The sequence below is a fragment of the Typopeltis vanoorti genome, chromosome 21 (assembly GCF_054136105.1).
Source record: "Typopeltis vanoorti isolate ZY-2024b chromosome 21, IOZ_Tvanoo_1.0, whole genome shotgun sequence".
Classification (NCBI taxonomy): Eukaryota; Metazoa; Arthropoda; class Arachnida; order Uropygi; family Thelyphonidae; genus Typopeltis; species Typopeltis vanoorti.
Genome location: NC_143569.1, coordinates 12344425 through 12369738, shown reverse-complemented (window position 1 = coordinate 12369738; position 25314 = coordinate 12344425). Strand labels below are relative to the sequence as shown.

Here is a 25314-nt window from a genome sequence, read left to right as displayed (position 1 = left end):
ACAAAAGGATAATGATTGTCAATTTAATGTTGCAAAATGTAAGATTATGCACTTTGGGTTGAAAAGATTACATACTGTATATCATTGAAGGTATTGGATTGCAGGAAATTGAGGCTAGGGACTTCAGGATAATGGTGAAAGACAGCTAAAGTTCAGAAGGCAGACAATTGCAAAAGTTGGTAAAATAGATTAAAAGATTACTTGATATTCAAAAACACCCTAGCAAGTAAACATAAGAAAGTTATTACTCCTCTTTATAAAGCATATATTGGCAGCATCTTGACTACAATGCACAGATTTGGTCACCTGGGTTTCTTGGAGATCAGCAGGTGTTTGAGAGGATTCAGAGACGAGTGACCAAGAGGTTGACAGGTCTGTAGAGTGCTCCTATGAGGTTAGGTTGAAGGTGTATTACAAAGTTTAGTTGATGGGTGGGAAAAGAGGGGACATGACAGAACCTTAAAAGATATTAAAGGGGTTTTTTAAAATTGACACAAAAGAAACTTTTCAATATATGACAAATAGAATTATGGATTATCTGGAAGTTGTGCAAGTGGAAGTTGTGCAAGAGTGTGGTTAGTAAAGGTGTGCAGACTAAATTTTTTGCTTGGAGACTGATGAATGAGTGAATGGATTGCCAGAATTAGTTGTGATGCCCTGATAGTGAATGAATTTAAGGAGAGGTATGATAGGTTTTGTGCATATAAGTGCTAGTGTGGGTCTCCAGACTCAGTGGAGATACCGTATAATAATATCCTTCATTAAGTTCTAATGATGTTCAAACTGATGAATCCCATTGTGAAACCTTGTTAGCAGTTAACGGACTATATATCCATGCTCTTCCTAATAAAATTCCCATTTTATTCCTTTAATTTTATTCTATTTTATTCCTTTAATTTTACAAAAATTAAATTTCATATTATTCCATAATTTGGAACTTTCTTCTGGTTCTATCTCTTTTTATGCTATATGAGCAATACTAGTCAAACAGATGCTTTGTAACATAATACTAGTTACATATAGATTCTTCAGTCCACAGTTGCCAATATCACTGTTGAGATGTGCCTTTGTGTGGAAGTAAATAACTTCTTATAACTTCACTGAAATATTATTCACACTTTTCTCTATTATTTTCTTGCACAACCATCTAAAACTCCTTCACACACACACTAAAGATGTTATTTTCAGTTTTGGAATTTCTCTGCTATGATGGAAATGGTAATATTTTCATCATAGCAGAGATATATGCTCTTAATTCCATCAATCTTAGCACTTTCACATTATTAATATTTCACAATAGAATATCCATTACAAAAATATCTTTTGTAAATAAAATCAGTGTCTATTTCACTTCAATACATTTTCAACACAGACGTGCGTGCGTGCAGAAATTCATGAATTCGTGTGATGCTTCAGATTTCAAGTATATATCAACAATCATGGGAGATAATGTAGGTACAACACACAAATCACAGACAATATAAGAACATTAATCATCTCATTTTTCATTACTAACACTCATGCAGTTAACTTTTACACAGACATGCATTTTTACATTGAATCACCCTACCAGCTTGATGTATTCAGCTGTCAATTAAAACACTGATGCAGGTAAATGATTTATTAAAATGGATAAGAAGGATAACATGGTTGATATATTTCATCCACCAGGGCCAGATGGGTAGTTAATTAGATGCATGGATGTTCCAAAATGTGGAATCACCTATTAGGCTCAATTTGTCCATCTATCCATAAATTATTCTGGAATTCAGGAAGTGAATCCAGAAGAGACAAAGAAAAATACTTTAACCAGGAATGCCAACAAATAGAAGACCAAAACAAGAGATCTTTTCAAAAAGATCAGAGAACTAACAGGGAAGTTTAGTGCCAAGGTGACAATATTGAAAAGTAAACACAAAGAATATCTTACAGAAGCTGCAGACTTCAAAGAAAGCTGGAAAGAGTATACAGAAGCCCTTTACAGAAAGGACTCTAAAATTACTGACAAATTTGAAGAGCAGGATTTTACACAGAAGCCAGTACCACTGGAAAGTGAAGTGAGGTGGCCACTGCAACAGCTATCCAGTAAGAAAGCACCAGCAGGAGATGGAATACCTATTGAGCTGCTCAACACCCTGGGAGAAAAGGCAGTTAAAATTTTAACAGCTCTATGTAAGCAAATTTGGATCACAACTACATGGCCTAGGGAATGAAAAAAATCCGTTTATATACCTTTATTGAAGAAATGCGATGCAAGAGAGAGTGCAAAAATTACAGAACTATAGCACTAATTTCTCATGCAAGTAAGGTCTTACTTAAGATCATTCAGAAAAGACTGGAACCATTCATGAGAGAAATGCTAGATGAACAGGCAGATTTCGAAAAGGCAGAGGAACAAGAGATCAAATCGCCAATGTGAAATGGATAATAGAAAGAGCACAGGAATATCTGTGTCATGGAAACAAAGGTCTACCTTTGTTTCCATGACTATAGCAAGGCTTTTGACTCTGTAGATCATGTGACACTGTGGAATATGTTCAGAACAATGGGAGTACTAGAGCATTTCATTATCCTTCTGAGGAATCTTTATTATGAAAAAGATGCTACTGTCAGAACTGATCTTAGAGAAACTGAGTATTTCACTATAGGAAAAGGGGTGTGACAAGGATGTGTTTTATCTCCATACCTGTTTAACTTGTACAGCAAATACATTTTAAGAATGGCAGGGCTGGAGGAGTCTTCAGTTGGAATTAAAATTGGTGAAAGAAATATTAATAATTTGAGATATGCAGATGATACCATCTTGCTAGCAGAATGCAAAAAAGATTTGGAGGAACTTATTATGAAAGTTAAAGAAGAAAGTGCTAAATATGGTCTTAAACTTAACCTCAACTAAGGGGTGCTTAAGGGTCAAAGCTGTATAACTGAGAGGAGACCTCCACATAGCCTTTAAAGGAATGCGGAGAACCGACCAGGGCTTCTGACCTAATGTCCAATCCTCACCTTCTCGTGGTGCACCCTATTGGGTATCTACTTTGATACTGAACGAACGAGGATGGGCTGGCAATTTGGGATTTAGCCGACCAAATTGTATTCTTATTGGTTAAACCAAAATAAAAAATGATGGTACAACATGACAAAATTTCATGTCGGCTGGGGCGTCGCCCGGTTAAACAAGGCCCCCGTTGTTTTCGCCAGGGAACCAGGGCGAACAGCGAAAAGTCAGCTGCTGGAACAAATCTGAAAACAAACCCCAACTCAACATCACCAGAGTTAAAGATCGGTACTATCAACGTAAGAAGCCTGAATGGAAAAGAAATGGAGCTAGCTGAGGAATTAGATAAGTACCAGATCGACATAATCGGGGTGACTGAAACAAAAAAGACCAAAACTGGTGAGATCTTTCTGAGCAATAAATACAAAATGTTATATTCAGGCAATGACAATCAAGGAAAAGAAGGAGTAGCCATAGTATTCAACACAAAATACGAGGCTAATCTTCTTGAATGGCAGTCAGTCTCAAGTAGAGTAATGTGGGCAAATATGAGAATGGGGAACTGGACAATGAGACTTATTTGTGCCTATGGTCCCACAGAAGGTTCTACTAAGGTAGAAGTGGAGGAATTTTTTGAGGCTTTAGAAAAAGCAACTGACACAATGAAAAAGGAAAAGTTGGTCCTTGTTGGGGATCTAAATAGTAGAGTAGGAAATGATTGTGAGACATAGAAAAATATTTTGGGAAAATTTGGAGAAAAGAGCAAAGCTAATAATAATGGCAAATATCTGTTGGATTTCTGCTCAGGACATGGACTGGTTATTACTAACACCATGTTCCAACATAAAAATGTGCACAAATTCACATGGAGAGAAGAGGCTAGGAATAAGAAAAGTCTCATTGACTATGTTATTGTTGATAGTGATGTTTTCTCCCTGGTGCAGGACACCAGAGTGTACAGAGGATTTGAAATTGGAAGTGATCACTATTTAGTCTTGAGCAGGATAAAATTGAATTTCATATTGAAAAGAATAACATGTAAGAAAGTTTTAAAGCGAATAAAAGTTGAGCAGCTCTCAAATGTGAACTGTAGACTAAAATACAGAAATATTATTGAAAAGAAAATGAAATAGTTTGAGAACAGGAATCAAACCTTGGAGATTCAGTGGCAAACTCTGAAGGAAACATTGATTGATTCTGCCAGGGAGTCATGTGGTGAGGTTGTGTGCAAGGATAAAAAAATCAGAACTCCCTGGTGGACACAGGAAGTTAAAGAGGCAGTGAACGAAAAGAAGAAAGCATATCAAAAGTTCCTGGCAAATAAGTAAGCTTTTACTCTTACAGAATACAGAGACAAATGTAAGAAAGCTAAACAGTGTGTAAAACTAGCTAAACAAAAGTCATGGGAGGACTTTGGCAAGAATATAGAAAATAAATATCAAGAAGGTGGCAAAATATTCTGGAGGTTGCTGAAGAAGCTTAGGAAGGGAGGAAAGAGTGCTGTAAAAGGAATTAGAGATGATAAAGGTGAAATGAAAACAGGAGAAAAAGATATCCTTGAAGTATGGAGTAATTACTTTGAAAAACTGCTAAATGAAACAAGCAGTGATGACAGTATAATGGTAAAAAACACTCAACAGGCATGCAGTCAGGAATATATATCCATACTTGAAGTAGAAAAAGCCATCAAAGGCTTGAAATGTGGAAAGGCAGCAGGAGTAGATGATATTCGACCAGAAATGCTGAAGTATGGTGGTATAAGAGTCTTACAGTGGCTGCACTGCATAGTTCAGAAAGCCTGGACAGAGGGACGAATTCCCGATGATTGGAGTAGAGCTCTCATAGTACCCATATATAAAAAGGGAAATAAAACTGAATGCGAGAATTACAGAGGTATTTCCCTACTGAATGTTCCTGGCAAGATCTATGCAAGTATACTTGAGAAACGGTTGAGAAGAATTGTGGAAGAAAAGCTTGGTGAAGAACAAGCTGGATTCAGGCCAAATAGAGGCTGTCAGGATCAGATCTTCACTTTACGACAAATAGTCGAGAAAGCATGGGAATATAACAAAGATCTGTATTTAAGTTTTGTCGATTTGGAAAAGGCATATGACAAGGTGCCAAGAGAGAAGCTATTCAATACGCTGCAGTTATATGGTGTCAATGGGACATTATATCAAGCAATACTTAGTCTTTATTTGAGTTGTGAGTCAGCAGTTAGAATTGAAGGAAGTACAGGAAGATGGTTTAATGTTAAATCTGGTGTGAGACAAGGATGTACATTATCCCCTCTGTTATTCATTATCTATATGGATCACATTATGAAGGAATGTGGTATTAAACCTGATATCAAAATTGGAGATGTTAATGTCAGCTCTTTGCTTTATGCGGATGATGTTATACTTCTAAATAAATCCGCTACAAGTCTGCAAGATTCTCTGACTAAATTGAATAGCTGTTGTAATAGATATGGTATGAAGGTCAGCAATAAAAAGACAAAGACAATGAAAATAGGCAGAATCATTGAAAATGTCAACTGTGTTGTGAATGGAGAACCTGTGGAACAAGTAAAACATTTCAGCTACTTAGGCACAATTTTTACTGAAGATGGTAAACTAAATATAGAAATAGACAACAGAATCAGCAAAGCTGGTATCGTGGGAAGTCAATTGAATAAATTCATATGGAATAAGAAAGAAATTAGTCGGAACACTAAATTAGCTGTATACAAGACTGTGTTCAAACCAATTTTAACTTATGGATCTGAGAGCTGGGTCAGAAGTAAAACACTTGACCAAAGACTAGAGACCGCAGATATGAGAGTCCTGAGAAAGATTAGAGGCGTGAACAGATGGCATCAATGGCAATATCATATTAAAAATGAGGATATTAGGAAAGAACTTGACATTGTCAGCATCCAGGAATGCGTTAGCAGAGCTAATCTCAGATGGTATGGTCACTTAAATAGAATGGGAGAGGAAAGATTAGCAAAACAAATGTTCTCTGCCAGGTTGGTAGGAAAACGACCCAGAGGAAGACCAAGATATAGGTGGATTGATACGGTACAAAGTGCCTTAGACGATAGAAATATAAGATCTGATAATGTTGGAGTCTTGACAAGTAACAGACTGATTTGGAGGAAAATTGTAGATAGGAAGTTAGTAATGATGTAATTTTTTCATGTAGTACTGTCATATCCTGTACACCCCTTGAGGGTACATGGCAGGAATTTGATGATGATGATGATGAACTTAACCTCAAAAAGACAAAAGTTATGGCAACATGAGAACTTAATGATTTTAAAGTAGACGGGGAGAAATATGGGAGCAGTTAACAATTTTGTGTTCCTAGGATCATCCCGAATTAATAAAGATGGTTATTGTACTGAAGAAGTTAGAAGAAGATTATTACTTGGGAAAAAAGCAATGACAAATTTAAGCAAGATCCTTAAAGATAAAGCTATTAGCCTCAACAAAAATCAGCATCGTAAAAGCAATGGTGACAGACAGAATAAAGCCAGATTACTCCCTCAAAGCTATGATCATCAAGTAAAAATCGTCACACATCGGGCATATTATGCGAGCAAATGACAGTCTGGAGAAGATGATGATGCTTACTAAAGTTGATATATAAAATATAAAAATTTATATTTAGGATGCACATAGGAAGTTATCCACATGAGTCATGCTAATATTATTAACTCATGTTGTTAAAAATATTAGCATGACTAATATTACCAAATAGGTCTTAGGTTCAAAAACCAATTGATGAAATCATTGTCAATAAAACTTTTGGTACTATCAAAATAATGATTTGAAATATTATTTCAAAGCATTAATCATTGAAATTTGACATTAGGATCCTTATGCCAAGAAACGTAGTTATTTCTTATTTGATTGGCCCATGTTGTTCACTGGAACAACATAAATCTGTCCTAAAGATTTACTAATATTACAAGAATGTTTATTACATACAATTTTAATGCGATGATGCTCTCCACTTGGTCTCTCAGAATGAGTGACCAAGTAGGGGCATCTTTGGTCTGTCTTTACACAGTATATAATTTTCATTATATGATGTATAACAACCAGCATGCTTACTGAAACAGCTTGAAATGTACCATGTTTGATCAACAGAACAGAAATCTCAAATTATCCAATCCTTAATCCACTCACTCATACCACTGAAAATGTGCAGTAGGTTCCAATGCCTTTATGGATGTGATTATCTCAAAAAAAAAGTATCAACCTGATCTTCAATTAAACTGACAAACAATACATAATAACCATACTTGTAAGCTGACAGAAAAAGATAATCAGATTGAATCTATGGGAAACGACCCTGGAATGGAAAAGGGAAAACGAAAATGGAAACGACAAAATATAATACACATAGCAAACTGGAATGTAAGAGGAATAGCATATAAAGAAATAGAATTAGACCAGTTATTAAATGAGAGAAATTTTAAAATAGCTGTAATCACTGAAACAAAAAAGAAATTAAAAGTAACTATGAGAACTGAAAATTTTAATGTGATATACAGTGGAGTTGACAGAGACCAAAGAGCACAAGCAGGAGTCATGATTTGGATTCATAACTCCCTTTCAAAACAGTTAAAACATTATAAATTATGGAATGAAAGAATAATAGAAGCTAGAATAAAAATATATAGAGGCTATTTAACAATAATTGGTTTATATGCCCCAGAAGAAGGAAGAGAACAGGATAATATTGATTTTTATAATCAGCTACAAAACATATATAATAAAATAAATAAAAATGATTACATAATTATAGCAGGAGACTTAAATGCAAGAATTGGAAACACGAAAATTAATAATAATATAGGAATACATGGAGAACACACTCTAAACAGAAATGGTAAAAAATTGATTGACTTTGTAGTTTATAATAACCTAAAAATAATGAATTCCTTCTATAAACATAAACACATACATAAATATACTTGGGCAGCAAGAGGATGGAAATCAATATTAGATTACTTCATATTAAATGAAAAGACATCACTAGATGTTAGAGTTCACAGAGGATATGAAATAAGCAGTGACCACTTCCTTGTTAAAATAAAATTAAGATTACCACCTAAATGGCTACAAGTAACAAGAACAGAAAGAAAAATTGAAACATTTGTTTATAAAACTAGACTATTGAATGACACAAATGTACAATGGCTATATGAACAAAGAATTAACCAGTATCTAGATAAAATAAAACAAAATGAAGAAATAGAAATAGAATGGCTTAATATAAAAACGATACTAAATGCAGCAGCAAATGAAAGCTTAGGAAAGACCAAAAAATTCAATAAAAGAAAAAAACTGAAGATCTGGGATGATACAATCAAAGAAATAATCAAAAAGAAAAAAGAAGCCTATCACAAATGGTTAAGCAGTAAAAGATTAGAAGATGAAATAGAATATAAAAGAATAAGAGCCATAGCTAAAAGAGAAGTCAGAAAAAGACAGAGAATCATGGAATAAATTTGTTTCTAATTTAGAACATGATTTATATAAAATAAGACCCAATGTATATAAGATTTTGAAACACCTAAATGCAGATACCAAAGAAAACATAAAATTAAACACTGAATTGAAATTAGAAGAATTTCTAAATTACTACACAGACCTGTGGACAGACAAATATTTTAAAAAAGACTACTGGCAAACAATTAACGAAAATGAAAAGGAAATAACTGAAGAAGAATTAGAAATCAGCCTGAAAGAAACAAGAAACGGAAAATCACCTGGAGAAGATAAGCTAGGTTCAGAACTATATAAATATGCAGGAACAAGATTCAAAGAAAGACTCTTATTATTTTTAAATAAAATTTACTCAACTGGTATCCCCCCAATAGAATGGAAAAAAGCAATTGTGATTCCTATCTTTAAGAAAGGTAATAGAGATGACCCTAAAAACTATAGAGGTATCAGTATACTAAATTCATGTTACAAAATATACAGCAGAATCTTAAATAACAAACTAATGAAATATTCCGAAAACTTTATTCTAGAGGTACAAAATGGATTTAGAAAAGGACGATCATGTATAGACCCAGCCTTCTGCCTAAAATTAATAATAGAGAAAAGAAGAGAATATAATTTAGAAACACATATTGCATTTATTGACTTTGAAAAAGCATTTGACAAAGTTAAAAGAAACATATTATTTAACATATTAAAAGAAAGACAAATACCAAATAATATCCTAAAAGCTGTCACAAGTATATATGAAAATAATCAAATACAAATAAGATTAAATCATGAGCTATCATATACAAGAGAGATAAACCAAGGGGTCCGACAGGGATGTCCCCCTCTCAGCAACTCTTTTTAATATCTACTTAAATGAAATAATAATAAAATGGAGTAAAAATTTATATCAAGGAATTAAACTTTCACCTACAGTTAACTTAAATACTCTCCTCTTTGCAGACGACCAAATAATAATTACAAATTCTGAAGATAAACTACAGAAAGCTATTTTAAATCTAAATGAGATATCCAAAGATTATGGTATGATAATATCAACGGAAAAATCAAAAACTATGGCCTTTAAAGGACAAGATCCAGCAAGAACTAAAATAGTATTAGATAACAAGATCTTAGAACAGGTGAATTCATTTAACTACCTAGGATGTATGATCACTTATGAAAATGAAAAAGATATAAACATAAAAATTGCAAAATATTTAAAAATAACAGGAGTAATTAACTCTATATTTAAACCAAACCTAGTTCAAAAACAAACCAGGCTAAAAGTATACAATACATTAGCCCTACCGGTCTTAATGTATGGAAGCAAAATCTGGACAATAAAACAAAAAGACAAACAAAGATTAACAACAGCAGAAATGAAGTTTATGAGAAAAACTGCAAAGTATACCCTATTTGATCACAAAAGAAACGAAGATATTATGAAAGAATTAAACCAAGAACCAGGAATTGAAAAAATTAAAAAATATAAACATAGATGGATGGAACACGTTCAAAGAATGAAAACAGAAAGATTACCAAAACAAGCCTTAAAGTACAAGCCATTAGGAAAAAGAAAACCAGGACGTCCTCTTAAACGATTCAACGATGACTTCTAAGGCCAGAACAGGACATACAAGGCCTAAATCCTTGATACGTATGATGATGATGATGATGATGACAATACATAATGCTTTTATAGTGACATCGTACACCACCACAGAAAATAAAATCTATTGCTTTTCGTAATCTGCTATTAGTTCCAATTTATCTACTGCTGCTATGAAATAATTTTATAATTTTGAAATTAACTACCTCATTTTATCGTTTTGAATCATGGTATTCCTCCTGCATCATCTTTTCTTACTAATATTCTTGCTTAATAAAACTGCATATCCATTTCACTCTTAATGTATTTCTTCTTCAAGCTCTACAATATTGTAGAGTTTGAAGTATTTGTTGTAAAGTATTTTTTAAATGCCTCCCATGCACTGCTGATACTCTTCCCATTTAGCAATGCATATCATGGATAGAACCTAGTCATCCTAGAGCCCAGCACTTCTTATTTGGTCCTAATTTCCTGCTTTCTAGTTCAGCATGTAACCTTTTCTGAACAGAACATTCATATACTTAGCAACATCTTAGATAAGTATAGCATGAGCACTGTCGATAACAAGTGAAACAATCACTTATTTAAATGAAACCACCTCTATAAACACTTAATCACATTTACTGACATCAAGCTTATTCTGCCACATATTGCATTAGGAAGATGTCTCACAACATCCCAGTAAATTCAGCTTCTTTCTCCTCATGAGATTTCCCTGCTACCAATCAATGTTTAAATAATTAAAGTCACCCAAGATGATTACTCATTTAGCACCCATCAGGTTGATTTGGTGACGCATTCTGTAGTCACTACCAACGAATCCACCAGGTCTGAACATCCTACTATGTATTCGATCTTGTCAGGCTAGAAAACTTCAAATCTCACCCAGATAACTTCAAACTCATTACTATACGGAATACTGTTACTAATATTGTAGAAAAAGCTTTCTATCCTAACTGGATTCAAATCATCCAATATCATTAGCAGCACTTCTTCCTCTCCTATCTTGTCCACTCTTCCTAAAAACACCATACCCTTTACACTAAAGACAGTTAGTATATCTGTTACTGAGATCCATGTCTTTTGTGTACTAACCTCTGTAGCCAGCATGACCCAGTTGAAACAATTTGCAGATTTCTTTTCATATCTAATGCATCACTTATGCAGACATACTTGGATAAACTTAAGTCCAAACTGGACGGATGGACAGACAATCATCCTTTCATCATTACCATCTTCACGATTAAGCAATTTGTATCATTAACATGGTTTAACTTAGTTATTCTTATGCATAGATTCTTACCATTACTCTCACAATGATCTAGCTTCCTCGAACTCACTGTATTAGGTTTCATACTAAAATTAATTTTCCAGACTCCTAGACAAATGTATTCAAATTCAGGCCATCTCTCTTATATAAATCCATATTTTGTTCAAACTCACTCCACACATCCAAAAACTTACAATCATTTCTTCTACATAGTCTGCACATCAAACTGTCTGCCACCATAGCCATTCTTAATCCACTACTATCACTTTCTCACTATTCCCTCTTGCTTCTTCTAGAAATGCTTTCTCATCCTTTCTCATATTATCACTACTTTTTTTATTCTTCCTACACCAATTGATTACTAACAGACATCTTACTTTTCAACTGCATTTGAAACATTTTTTTTTTATTTTTGCATCTAGATATACTAAGACAGTCATCAGCAGCATGTTTTATAAGGTGGTTACCATACCATATAACATCATTCATTTTATATTCCTTGAACCCAATATAAACTAGGTTCAAGGCAATATTGTGAGAGGTCATTTTAATGCTCACATAAAATGGATGATTTTTATCTATTTACTAAAATAAAGAGGATATCAAATCCCAATATAGAAACTATAAAAGTTTTGTATGAAATTTGATCAGAGAGCTTACGGGAATACAAACACCGATATTAACGAGTTATTCTAGCCGGACCTTATAGGAGAGATGATCGCTATGCCCATGAGTTCATATATTCCCCTCCTATTGGTCCATTTTGAAAAGGTTTCACTGGCCTGACAGCTGTTTCCTACTGGTTGGTTATCGCCAGAGACCAGGAAGAAACCTTAGGAGAGCAAAAACTCTCAGTACTAAGGAACATGAAATATTTAAGAGGTGTATTTTTTGTAGGTGAACTCTTGGCCAAATATAGAACCTTTTATAGTTTCTATATTTCGCTTTGAAATAATTCTGGATTTAATATTCACTTAATTTTTATAAATTTGCATCCCCGAAGTAAATCCTTTTGGCTCTTTATTTTAGTAAATTCTTTTACGCACCGACCGAGAGTTCACTTAGGAAAAATACACCTCTCCAATATTTCAAGTTCCTTAGAATTCTCAGCGGTTCTCTTCTCAAAAAGGCCAATGTCTCCTGCTGGAGATGTGTTACTATTCAATACTAAAATTCCCTGGAAGAAAGAAACAAATTACCTGGGTGATTCTCGACAAAAAGCTATCTTTCAACCAACATATCAAGTCTGCATGTGCAAAAGCATCTAAAGCCATAGCTCAGATCTACCCGCTAATTAATAGAAATAGCAAACTCAGCAACAGAATCAAATTGCAGCTATACCAGATGTCGATTCGTCCTATAATCACCTATGCCTCTCCAGCCTGGAGCCACACCTCTAATACTAACATTATTAAGATACAGCGAGTGCAGAACAAGTGCTTGAGAATGATTTTGAATGCCCTGTGGTATGTTAGAAACAGCCAACTCCACAGAGACACAAATATTCCCTATATTCTCTCTTATCTACAATCCTTAGCTTCCAAATTTTTTCTAAAGACGTCCACACATCCCAACGATTTGGTTCAAGAAGCTGCAGCATACGAGCCAACGGACATATTTAAATATAGAAGACCAAAAACTATATTAGCCTCCTATAACGATACATAATCTCCATGCCCATTCAGGGCGAGCAAACTGCTCGTAAATTTTACCCTCACTGTAACCACGACAGATAGCGGGGAATATGAAAAGCATCTTGCTTCACCCCTAAAGACATAAATGTCAATTGTCAATTGTCAATTCCTTAGAATTGAAAGAGAGTTTTTGCTCTCTTAAAGTTTTTTCTGCCTGGTCTCTGATGATAACCAACCAGTTTGAAACAGCTGTCAAGCCAGTGAAACCTTTTCAAAATGGACCAATAGGAGGGGAATATATATGGACGCTTGGGCATAGTGATCATCTCTCCTATAAGGTCCAGCTAGGGCAACTTGTTAATATCGGCATTTGTATTCCCATAAGTTCTCTGGTCAAATTTCATATGAAACTTTCATAGTTTCTATATTCGGCCTTGAAATAATGATGGATTTAATATCCACTTAATTTTTATTATTTTTATCTGTTACATTGTGTTTTTTTCATTGGAAAAGTTCATGTCTTATAGTATATTACTGCTGATTATTGTGGTTTAATATATTTGAGTATTTCATAACATCTGTTGAAATGTTACTGTATTAAAGTAGTGCTGAGAAATGGCAAAAAAAAAAAAAAAATCACAAGAATGGAGCAGCAAAAAAAAAGTTGAATGAATAGTGAAATTGCACACATCCTCTGGTAATTTTTCAACCAGTGTTTACTGAAACGCTACCTTTACTGGCAGATACATTCATCAAAAGTTTGCTCATCACACCTCTCAAAAATTGGTGTTATCAAGTCTTTAATTCATAGAATACATAATGTGTGCTCCTCTCTCAAGCTTACAAGAAATTCTCACTATCAAAACATTAATGGAATTTAATGGTTATTATCTATATATGTTCACTGGGAATCTGCAGATGCCGTATAGTCACTCCAATGCTTGGTGATGTGCCACTAGGCCTCGGCATGTAGTCCTGTTGTTTGCTTTTCTGGTGGCCTCAAATCTCTGAAGATCAGTCACTCCACACACAACATCCATCCATCTCATTGATGGTCTATCCCTTCCTCTTTTTCCAAAAACTTTACCTTCTATTACTGTTCTTAAAAGTCCCCCTTCCATCCTTTCTATGTGTCCAAAATATTTTAACTTTCTTCTATCAATAACCTTAAGGAGACTTAAAGTTCTACTGATCTTATCTAACACCCATTCATTTGTATGCCTGTCAGCATATGATATCCTCAACATTAATGGTTACAACCCTAATCAAATCCGCAGATAATTGACTCCGATGTTCAAGTACCTCAGGATTATTCAACAGACTGCGGGTTTCCAATCCCGTATATTTCTGGCATCTCTGAACCAAATGGTAGAATTCTGAAGAAGTATAATCTCATTCTCACATATTTTCCTATCAACAAAATTTCTCATCTGTTGCCATCTACAAAAGACAAACTGTCACCTCTATCATTAGCTGGCATTTACCAGATACTTTGTGAATGTAATTCTATCATACTTTGGGCATGTGGAAAAAAGAATTAATGAACATCAATATTATATTGAATACAAGAAACCTCAAAAGTCTGGTCTGGCACAACATAGTATTGATACTAAACACAGTATCCAGTGGAATGAATCTTGTCTTCTCCATAGAAGCAGGTTTAAATATGAACCATCTTTTCAAAAAAACTTGCAAAGTCCTTTTACATCAGCCAAATCTGAATCAGAATGATTCTCTCTCTCTCTCTGTCCCAAAATATTTGGGAGATGCTTATCTTATGTAACAATCAAAATAGTTTTATTAATTAATTTCTAGCATGCGGCAACAGTTTTTAATTGGTAAACCAACGACTGCTGTATGTACCTTGTATTCCCATTTCTTTGATTCGTTTGTTTCTATGCACTGATGATGTACTGTTATTTTGAGTAAGAAATATCTGTACTTTCATTTGATTAAAGTTAATTACTGTGGTTATCGTGTGATTTATTGTTTATAGTCAGGTACACAGGCCTTTAAAGATTGAAATTTAATTATTTCCAAAATAAATATCATTTCAATGAAAACTGAAAATATTCTTTCAGACATCAGTTAAGGAGAAAAGAATTTTCTTTTATCTGTTAATATCTTTTGTTCTCCAAAGAAGTAGGCAAGGTCATTTTAAATGTAACGTTTGGAGAGACAGGGGCAGTTAATCTCTAAAGTCCTTAGTTAATTGTAGTAACTGGCCCAAAATATTCACGATGAGATGATTTTAATAGTCCTAACCCCAAAGGAATATATTATTATCTGAAACCGTGCAAGTTCTATAGTAGATATTCTTAAGTTTTGGAATTAAAAACTAGATTTTCTAAGAGAGAGAAAATGTCCTACTTTCCTGTGCTAAAGTTAATAACTTAGGAGTGATCAAAGAAAGGTTTAGAGAGAGAGTTCTTCTACTCAGCAACTAAAATCAAATTCAGGATGATCTTCCTTTCAGTGGCCTAACAATGAAAAATGCTATTTCCACAAATGATGCTGCAAGTAATAATGAAACTGCCATGATATAAGCCTAAATAACAACCTGTATTTCAGTAACATCAATTATATCAAATTTAAACAACTGTTCACACTGTTCATTATACATGTGTTTATCCTCACCTTCTTGTGGTGCATCCTGTTGGGTATCTACTTGGATACTGAACGAATGAGGATGGCTTAGAAATTTGGGATTTAGCTGACCAATTGTATTCTTATTGGTTAAACCAAAATAAAAAAATGTACAACATGACAAAATTTCATGTCGGCTGGGGCATCGCCCGGTTAAACAAGGCCCCCGTTGTTTTCGCCAGGGAACCAGGGCGAGAACAGCAAAAAGTCAGCTACTGGAACAAATCTGAAAACAAACCCCAATTCAACATCACCAGAGTTAAAGATCGGTACTATCAACGTAAGAAGAAGCCTGAATGGCAAAGAAATGGAGCTAGCTGAGGAATTAGATAAGTACCAGATCGACATAATAGGGGTGACTGAAACAAAAAAGACCAAAACTGGTGAGATCTTTCTGAGCAATAAATACAAAATGTTATATTCAGGCAATGATAATCAAGGAAAAGAAGGAGTAGCCATAGTATTCAACACAAAATACGAGGCTAATCTTCTTGAATGGCAGTCAGTCTCAAGTAGAGTAATGTGGGCAAATATGAGAATGGGGAACTGGACAATGAGACTGATTTGTGCCTATGGTCCCACAGAAGGTTCTACTAAGGTAGAAGTGGAGGAATTTTTGAGGCTCTAGAGAAAGCTACTGACACAATGAAAAAGGAAAAGTTGGTCCTTGTTTGGGATCTAAATAGCATAGTATGAAGTGATTGTCAGACATACAAAAATGTCTTGGGAAAATTTAGAGAAAAGAGCAAAGCTAATAATAATGGCAAATATCTGTTGGATTTCTGCTCAAGACATGGACTGGTTATTACTAACACCATGTTCCAACATAAAAATGTGCACAAATTCACATGGAGAGAAGTGGCTAAGAAGAAGAAAAGTGTCATTGACTATGTTATTGTTGATAGTGATGTCTTCTCCCTGGTGCAGGACACCAGAGTGTACAGAGGATTTGAAATTGGAAGTGATCACTATTTAGTCTTGAGCAGAATAAAATTGAATTTCATATTGAAAAGAATAACATGTAAGAAAGTTTCAAAGTGAATAAAAGTTGAGCAGCTCTGAGATGTGAACTGTAGAATAAAATACACAAAGATTATTGAAGAAAAAATGAAAGAGTTTGAGAACAGGAACCAAACCTTGGAGATTCAGTGGCAAATTCTGAAGAAAACATTGATTGATTCAACCAGAGAGGCATGTGGTGAGGTTGTCTGCAAGGATAAAAAAATCAGAACTCCCTGGTGGACACAGGAAGTTAATGAGGCAGTGAGGGAAAAGAAGAAAGCATATCAAAAGTTCCTGTCAAATAAGTCAGCTTGTGCTCTTAGGGAATACAGAGACAAATGTAAGAAACCTAAACACTGTGTAAAACTAACTAAACAAAAGTCATGGGAGGACTTTGGCAAGAACATAGAAAATAAATATCAAGAATGTGACAAAATATTCTGGAGGTTGTTGAAGATGCTTAGGAATGGAGGAAAGAGTGCTGTAAAAGGAGTTAGAGATGATAAAAGTGACATGTAAACAGGAGAAAAAGATATCCTTGAAGTATGGAGTAATTACTTTGAAAAACTGCTAAATGAAACAAGCAGTGATGACAGCACATTAGTAAAAAACACTGCCCAGGCATGCAGTCAGGAATACATATCCATACTTGAAGTAGAAAAAGCCATCAAAGGCTTGAAATGTGGAAAGGCAGCAGGAGTAGATGATATTCAACCAGAAATGCTGAAGTATGGTGGTATAAGAGTCTTACAGTGGCTGAACTGCATAGTTCAGAAAGCCTGGACAGAGGGACGAATTCCCGATGATTGGAGTAGAGCTCTCATAGTACCCATATATAAAAAGGGAAATAAAACTGAATGTGAGAATTACAGAGGTATTTCCCTACTGAGTGTTCCTGGCAAGATCTATGCAAGTATACTTGAGAAACAGTTGAGAAGAATTGTGGAAGAAAAGCTTGGTGAAGAACAAGCTGGATTCAGGCCAAATAGAGGCTGTCAGGATCAGATCTTCACTTTACGACAAATAGTCGAGAAAGCATGGGAATATAACAAAGATCTGTATTTAAGTTTTGTTGATCTGGAAAAGGCATATGACAAGGTGCCAAGAGAGAGCTATTTAATACGCTACAGTTATACGGTGTCAATGGGGCATTATATCAAGCAATACTTAGTCTTTATTTGAGTTGTAAGTCAGCAGTTAGAATTGAAGGAACTACAGGAAGATGGTTTAATGTTAAATCTGGTGTGAGACCAGGATGTACATTATCTCCTCTGTTATTCATTATCTATATGGATCAAATTATGAAGGAAAGTGGTATTAAACATGATATCAAGATTGGAGATGTTAATGTCAGCTCTTTGCTTTATGCGGATGATGTTATACCTCTAAATAAATACGCTACAAGTCTGCAAGATTCTCTGACTAAATTGAATAGCTGTTGTAATAGATATGGTATGAAGGTCAGCAATAAAAAGACAAAGACAATGAAAATAGGCAAAATCATTGAAAATGTCAACTGTGTTGTGAATGGAGAATCTGTGGAACAAGTAAACGATTTCAGCTACTTAGGCACGATTTTTAGTGAAGATGGTAAATTAAATATAGAAATAGACAACAGAATCAGTTATTTTTTTTTTTTAAATAATGAAACCTGTGGTGCATTCATAATTAGAAGAAACACACGTATAAACCACAGTGAAAATTATTTAATTGTAAATATTTCTTCCTAAGTATCTTAGGACATCATCAGTACAGTATTTAAACAAAATTAGGAATAACATACAGTTAGGGCACATGATTACAATAGAATCTCATGAAAACGTGCAAAACGTGCTAAAGTAGTACCAAAAAAAAAAAAAAAAAAAAAAAAAAAAACGTTAATTATTTAACACAATTTTGTATGATTTAATTTTGTTTAAATACTGTACTGATGATGTCCTAAGATACTTAGGATGAAATATTTACAATTAAATAATTTTGACTGTGGTTTATACATGTGTTTCTTCTAATTAGAATCAGCAATGCTGGTATGGTGGGAAGTCAAGTGAATAAATTCATATGGAATAAGAGAGAAATTAGTCGGAACACTAAATTAGCTGTATACAAGACAGTGTTCTAACCAGTTTTAACCTATGGATCTAAAGCTGGGTCAAAAATAAAACACCAGACCAAAGACTAGAGACCACAGATATGAGAGTCCTGAGAAAGATTAGAGGCGTGAACAGATGGCATCAATGGCAATATCATATTAAAAACGAGGATATTAGGAAAGAACTTGACATTGTCAGCATCCAGGAATGTGTTAGCAGAGCTAATCTCTGGTGGTATGGTCGCTTAAACAGAATGGGCGAAGAAAGATTAGCAAAACAAGTGTTCTCTGTCAGGTTGGCAGGAAAACGACCCAGAGGAAGACCAAGATATAGGTGGATTGATACGGTACAAAGTGCCTTAGACGATAGAAATATAAGATCTGATAATGTTGGAGAGTCTTGACAAGTAACAGACTGATTTGGAGGAAAATTGTAGATAGGAAGTTAATAATGATGTAATGTTTTTCATGTAGTACTATCATATCCTGTACACCCCTTGAGGGTACATGGCAGGAATTTGATGATGATGATGATTATTTTTAGCATAGATTTTAGTTAAAACTGAACATTAAAAAATTCGATCTCATATATCTTTGTATAAATAAAAATTTTTTGTTTGATGACAAAGATAGATGTAATGTTTCCATGACAAACTTCTATATTGATTAGCTGAAGTTAAGATTCATATTACTACTTCCACGTCAACATTCAAGTTCAAATTATGGTACAATTTTTTTTAAAATAAAATCCAGTAGGATTTTAATTTCATTTAATTTAATAAAATCCTACTGGATTTTTAATAAAATCCTGGTACTATAATAAAGTTTTTGTTTTTACGTTTATTTGTTTAACAAATAAAGTAAAATGGCAATGGACCTACTGCAGTCCTGGATGTTGATATGCAGAATGTTAATAATTAAATCACAGACTGCTCTCAATAATTCAGAGATTCATCATATTTACTAACGAGAAATGTTACAACACAGATGTCAACAGCTCTTCACTGTGGCTCAGATACAATTTTATTTTCAAATACTTCTGAAATAAATTTCATATTTCAAATAAATACTTCTGCTTTCAAGGCATATCAAAATAAAGCTCACCAAATCAACTGTATTTTCATGCCAAATTCGTAAACATTCTAATTCTTCATCAATACTATGCTGAGGAACACTACCATAGACATCATCTGAAAAAATACCATCATTAAAACATAAATTTTAAGATTATTAAAGTACAATTCATATCTATATATCCTCTAAAGAGGGACACAGTATACTATGACAGTATAACATGAAAAAATTTATGTTACTAACTTCCTAATGACAATTTTCCTCCAAATTAATCTGTTATCTCTCAAGACTTCAATATTGTAAGATCTTAAATTTTGGTATTCTAAGGCTCTTATAATGAAATAATCAATCTAGAACTTATTAGTCTTCACCCCCCCCCCCCCCACCATCGAACACTTTTTCAGCAACTTTTCCTTTTTAATGTTGTGCAAGTGACTTTACTACATCATACCTCTGCTCATACATTACTGAATGCTAACATTACCAAGATCTTTTCTACTTCTTTTTTTTTTAACATGCTGCCATTGATGCCATGTGTTCACTTTAATTTTCTTCAGAACTCTCATACTCATAGTTTAACTCTGATTGACTGCTTTACTTCTAACCCAGCTATCATATTTAAAAATGATTGGTCAAAATTTTAAAACCAGCTCTCAGGTTTCCAAAGTTAAAAGCGTGGGTCCGAACCTGTGGTGGCTCCAAAAATGTAAACAAGAGAAGAAAGAATCCATCACAGATTATTATAATAGACTGCTCACTTTAGCTAATAGCTTGAGCGTATCTAGCGAGGAGAAGAGTCACTTTGATTGGGCTGTCTTCAACCAATTCAGGTTAGAAGTGAGAGAAGAATTCAAAGAGACAGCGTACAAAAGAAAGATAAATACCTTGGAAGAATGCTATCAGGCAATTAAAGAAAAGGAGGAAAGGCTAGGCGATCTGCATCCTGCATCTAGTGCCCAGCCAGATACACAACATTACAGAGGTGTCAGATCCAAAGAGCGAGATTAAGAAAGAGAAAAATCCAGGCAGTCCTAAAGAAAAAAGTAAAGACCAACAGAAGGGAAGAAAAGAGGAAAATAAGGCCACCAAAATATATAATATAGATCACAACAGATTGAGTGTTGCAGAGTCTATTAATATGGAGGAAGTATGCACTTTAATTAGACAAGAGGTTGAACGGCTACAACAGCCCATTATGGACTGTCTTGAAGCTGTACTGAAGCAGATGGCAGCAGTAACAGAAGGGACTTCTGAATCAACTATACCTCAATCAGAGAGGACGAATGGAATAAAAGACATGAGGGAACCTCCCAGATGTTTTAGTTGCAATAAGAGTGGGCACTTAGCTCGCAACTGCTTTAAAAATAAAAGACCCTCCAACAGCATAAGAGATATGAGTCAAATTTTGGGGCACCCTCATCATAATTATGCAAACAAACCATGGAGAGGAGAGAACAAGAATCGAGAACACCCATGGAAGTTTAAAATGATCATAGAGGGGAAGGTACAAGAATCATATTGTGACATATTATTAGATACTGGTTCCCACTATCATAATTGAAGATTTTTTTTCAGGGAATAAAATCCAAGATATGGAGAGGCATTACTAAGTTAAAAAGACCAATCAGATTATCGGGACTTTCATCTTCTGTGTTTTACGTAACCAAGAAAGTTAGGGTACAAAATACTTGCCAGAATTTGAGTATTTGGCGAGAGTTGATGGTTCTTCCCAGGACACCTCACACAAGAGTACAGATTATCCTAGGAACTAACTTTCTAGAGAGGTACAAGTCCTCATGCAACTTCTCTAGAAATGAAGTATTCCTAATGGGTAATAAACGGTCTGGTAAAGGGAAGCGAAAATTTAAAAACAGAGTCGAGAAATCTCATGAAGAGAGAAAACAGAATGAAAGAAATGTCAGGCTGACTGAAAGAGGTAATGAAATGTCTCGAAATAATCATACTGATCCTTCAATAGCTTCAACATCCAAAATAACAGTCAATCTAACACCTCATCTCAAGTGTAAAGAAAAAGGAATTAAGGGAGGGTAATCAAAAGGTAGTAGAAGTAAACATTATAGAGAGAAGCAGTAAGGAAATTCACCACCAAGGCAACGGGAGAAATAGAAAGAGAGCAAGAGGTCAGAAGGGAATTAGACGGCCGAAGTATAATAACAAACATAAGTCACAGTATCAGTTGCGTCAAGAAGAACCCACAGATCAGGCTGATGACGTTCCCTGTTCAAATTTAGATGACAAAACTGAGTATTGTCCAACCCAGAAAAAGCATGAGACACGATACAGAGACAGATGAAGACAGTGAAGTCCTTTGTAAAAAATTGATGTAGCTTAAAAAACTCAAAACCGCGTTACATCAATTTTTTTCGAAAGTATCATCGATTACATCAAAAGTATCAAAGAGGGCTGCCAGTTTTTAGAGACAAGTTTCGGAGGAGAACAAAGAGAGGGTTAGATTTAAAAGAAAATAAAAGAGTCATGCTGAATTCTTCGGGGTTTACTACCCTAAGGTCAGGCTGACAACGTTCCCTGTTCAAATTTAGATCACAAAACTGAGTATTGTCCAACCCAGAAAAAGCATGAGACACGATACAGAGACAGATTAAAGAAAAATTTTTCATGAAGGGGTTGGCCTTTGTAAAAACTCAATGCAGCTTAAAAAACTCTGAACCGCATTACATCGATTTTTTACATAGGTCAAGTCCCATGAGAACTGTAAATAACCTTGCTTATTTCTATGTATATTTTGCAAAATATTAATGTAGTTGATCCTGTGGGAAGTGAATGTATTTACTGTTTTAACGTCAAAAACAAAGGCAATGCTTTCCCAGGGGAACTTTGTATATGTATATAGTTATTTGTAAGAACGCAGGAAAAGTTGTTTACTAGTTTCGTATATAAGAGTTGCTTACTGCGCTAACACCTTTAAAGATAGTATCTAAGAGTGCCGCTAGGTTTAGAGAAGTTTCCGCAGCTCCAAAAGGAGAAGCAAGATATCAAAGAGATCCGCTAGTTTTAGTGACAAGTTTCGGAGGAGAACAAAGAGAGGGTTAAATTTAAAAGAAGATAAAAGAGTCATGCCAAATTCTTCGAGGTTTACTACCCTTAGTGCAAGGTTCCAAGATCGCAGAATAAAAAGGGATTGAGCCAAGCATAAAGGACTTCCCAGTTCCAGTCGCTAGAGAGAGGGATCCCAGTTGAGAGTTGGAGGCAGTTTCAATTTCTTGGAGGCAGCAGTCGTCCAGGCATTTTCGGAGAGCCAAAACAGAGGAGAAAAGGTGATGTAAATTACCCGAGGCAGCTTCGTTTGGAAGGTTTTCTTTTTCGCATTGGGAGAACTACCTTTTGCCGGTCGCAGTCCACAGCCCACTATTTTCCCGATGAGATATTACTAAAGCCAGACATTCCTGAGGAAGTTCAGGATCTGAGATGAAAGAAATGCTATAAGACTGTAGTGAAAGACTTTTGACTGAATGTGCGATGTTTTTTGTAAGTTCAAACCTTTTGTATATTCCCTCTCATAGTAGGTTATAGAAAGACTTTTAAGAAACTGTTCAATAGAAGTAAGAAGTGCCATTAAGAGAATTGATTGGCATATTGGAAGTTGATATAAAAATTGTAAAGATAACTTAACAGAGAATTAGCTAACCTCTTTGCAAGTAAACTAGAAGTTTAATAAGTTGAATTTGTAAGTGGAGAGTAAATAAGATTGTGAGTTAAAGAAGTTAATTAGTGTTAAAGTAGATAGGTTATAATTTATGCTAAAGATTTTATAAATGGATTGAGAAAGCAATCTCCCTATTGTTTAATTCATGTATAATTTGTAAATAAATGTGTTTTAATTATTTGTTAAAAGAGTGCTGCCTGATCTTTTATTTTACAACTGCACTGTTCTTAAATAAATAGGACTTGTGAGCGCGAAATAATTTAAGGCAATAATAACGCAGTTCAGTTCTTACGAACCACGACTGTTAAAGTAAACATTGATAAAAGAAACTTCGCTCGTGAGAGAGAGAGAGAGAGAGAGAGAGAGAGAGAGAGAGAGAGAGAGAGAGAGAGGGAAATCTACCGGATGTTTTATTTAGTCTTATGCCAATGAAATGATATATTAGTGGCGCAGTTTATAGGCATTCGACTAGTAAATATGGAAGGTGGATAATCATAGTGTGGAGTAGAATAAATGAGAAAAGATATGAGAGAGAAAGTGTGCACTGCTAATTAGAATAACGGTATATAAAGTATAGAGTAAAAGACTGTATATAAATAGAACAACATATGATTACACAAATACAACAATCAAACTAATAATTAATAAGCTCGAAATATACGGATATCTAACAATTTCAATGATGAAAATAACAATGAAATGCGTAAATGCTTATAATATTTAAGATGAGATTGGTAATCATATTATGAATAATAAAAATACCAAAATTAGAAGAAACACATGTATAAACCACAGTCAAAATTATTTAATTGTAAATATTTCATCCTAAGTATCTTAGGACATCATTAGTACAGTATTTAAACAAAATTAAATCATACAAAATTGTGTTAAATAATTAACGTTTTTTTTTTTTTTTTTTTTTTTGGTACTACTTTAGCACATTATGCATGTTTTCATGAGATTCTATTGTAATCATGCGCCCTAACTGTATATTATTCCTAATTTTGTTTAAACACTGTACTGATGATGTCCTAAGATACTTAGGATGAAATATTTACAATTAAATAATTTTCACAGTGGTTTATACGTGTGTTTCTTCTAATTATGAACGCACCACAGGTTTCGTTATTTAAAAAAAAAAAAAAAAAAATCAAATTTTTATTATTGTTTTATTTTTCCTATGATTTTAAAGTCAGTAGAACTAAAAATAAGCACCATGAAAATAAGAAGAACCAAAAGAAAAATAGAAAAGTGGGACTAGTAGAAATACAAAAATACCCATGCTGGACGCTTAATGAAATAAAACAGTGCTCAGAAAGGATTAAAAATAATATTTAATTCTTCCAATATTTTTGTCTCAGTCACAGACACATCTTCAGTTAGTACAATATTGGGAGAATTAAATATTATCTTTAATCCTTTCTTAGTGCTGTTTCATTTTATTAAGCCTCCAAAAGGAGTTCCTCCCCACAATTAGGCCTTAACATACAAATTACATAAATACTATATCATATTACAGTTGATTCTCATCGCTATAGCAATCATCATTAACAAAATACTAAACAATCCCCAAGCAAATTCTCATAAGCACAATACCATTAAAATGAAAATTCAGAAGAGCAATTCAATTTAGCTATCTACTATAACATAATCACTGAACATTACTGAACTCAGTTCCTGATCTTCCACTTACATCAGTAAGGGAAAGATCAGGAATGGAATAACAGCAATAGCATTAAACTAAACATGCAGATAAACTTCTTGAATAGGAGTCCATTTCAAATAGTGATTATTATTATTATTACATAAAACTTCCAG

The 25314-nt window shown here is 34.2% G+C and overlaps 1 protein-coding gene across 4 annotated transcripts in view; it reads right to left on the bottom strand.

Annotated features, from left to right (window-relative positions):
- LOC150094624 (ATP-dependent RNA helicase DDX54) overlaps positions 1-25314 on the bottom strand; it is a 350258-nt gene that overhangs the window by 141331 nt on the left and 183613 nt on the right. For all 4 annotated transcript variants that reach the window (XM_090411066.1, XM_090411065.1, XM_090411067.1 and 1 more), the window contains exon 12: positions 19842-19927. In XM_090411066.1, the coding sequence (XP_090267192.1) occupies positions 19842-19927 (86 nt within the window). The remainder of the gene's footprint in view (positions 1-19841; positions 19928-25314) is intronic.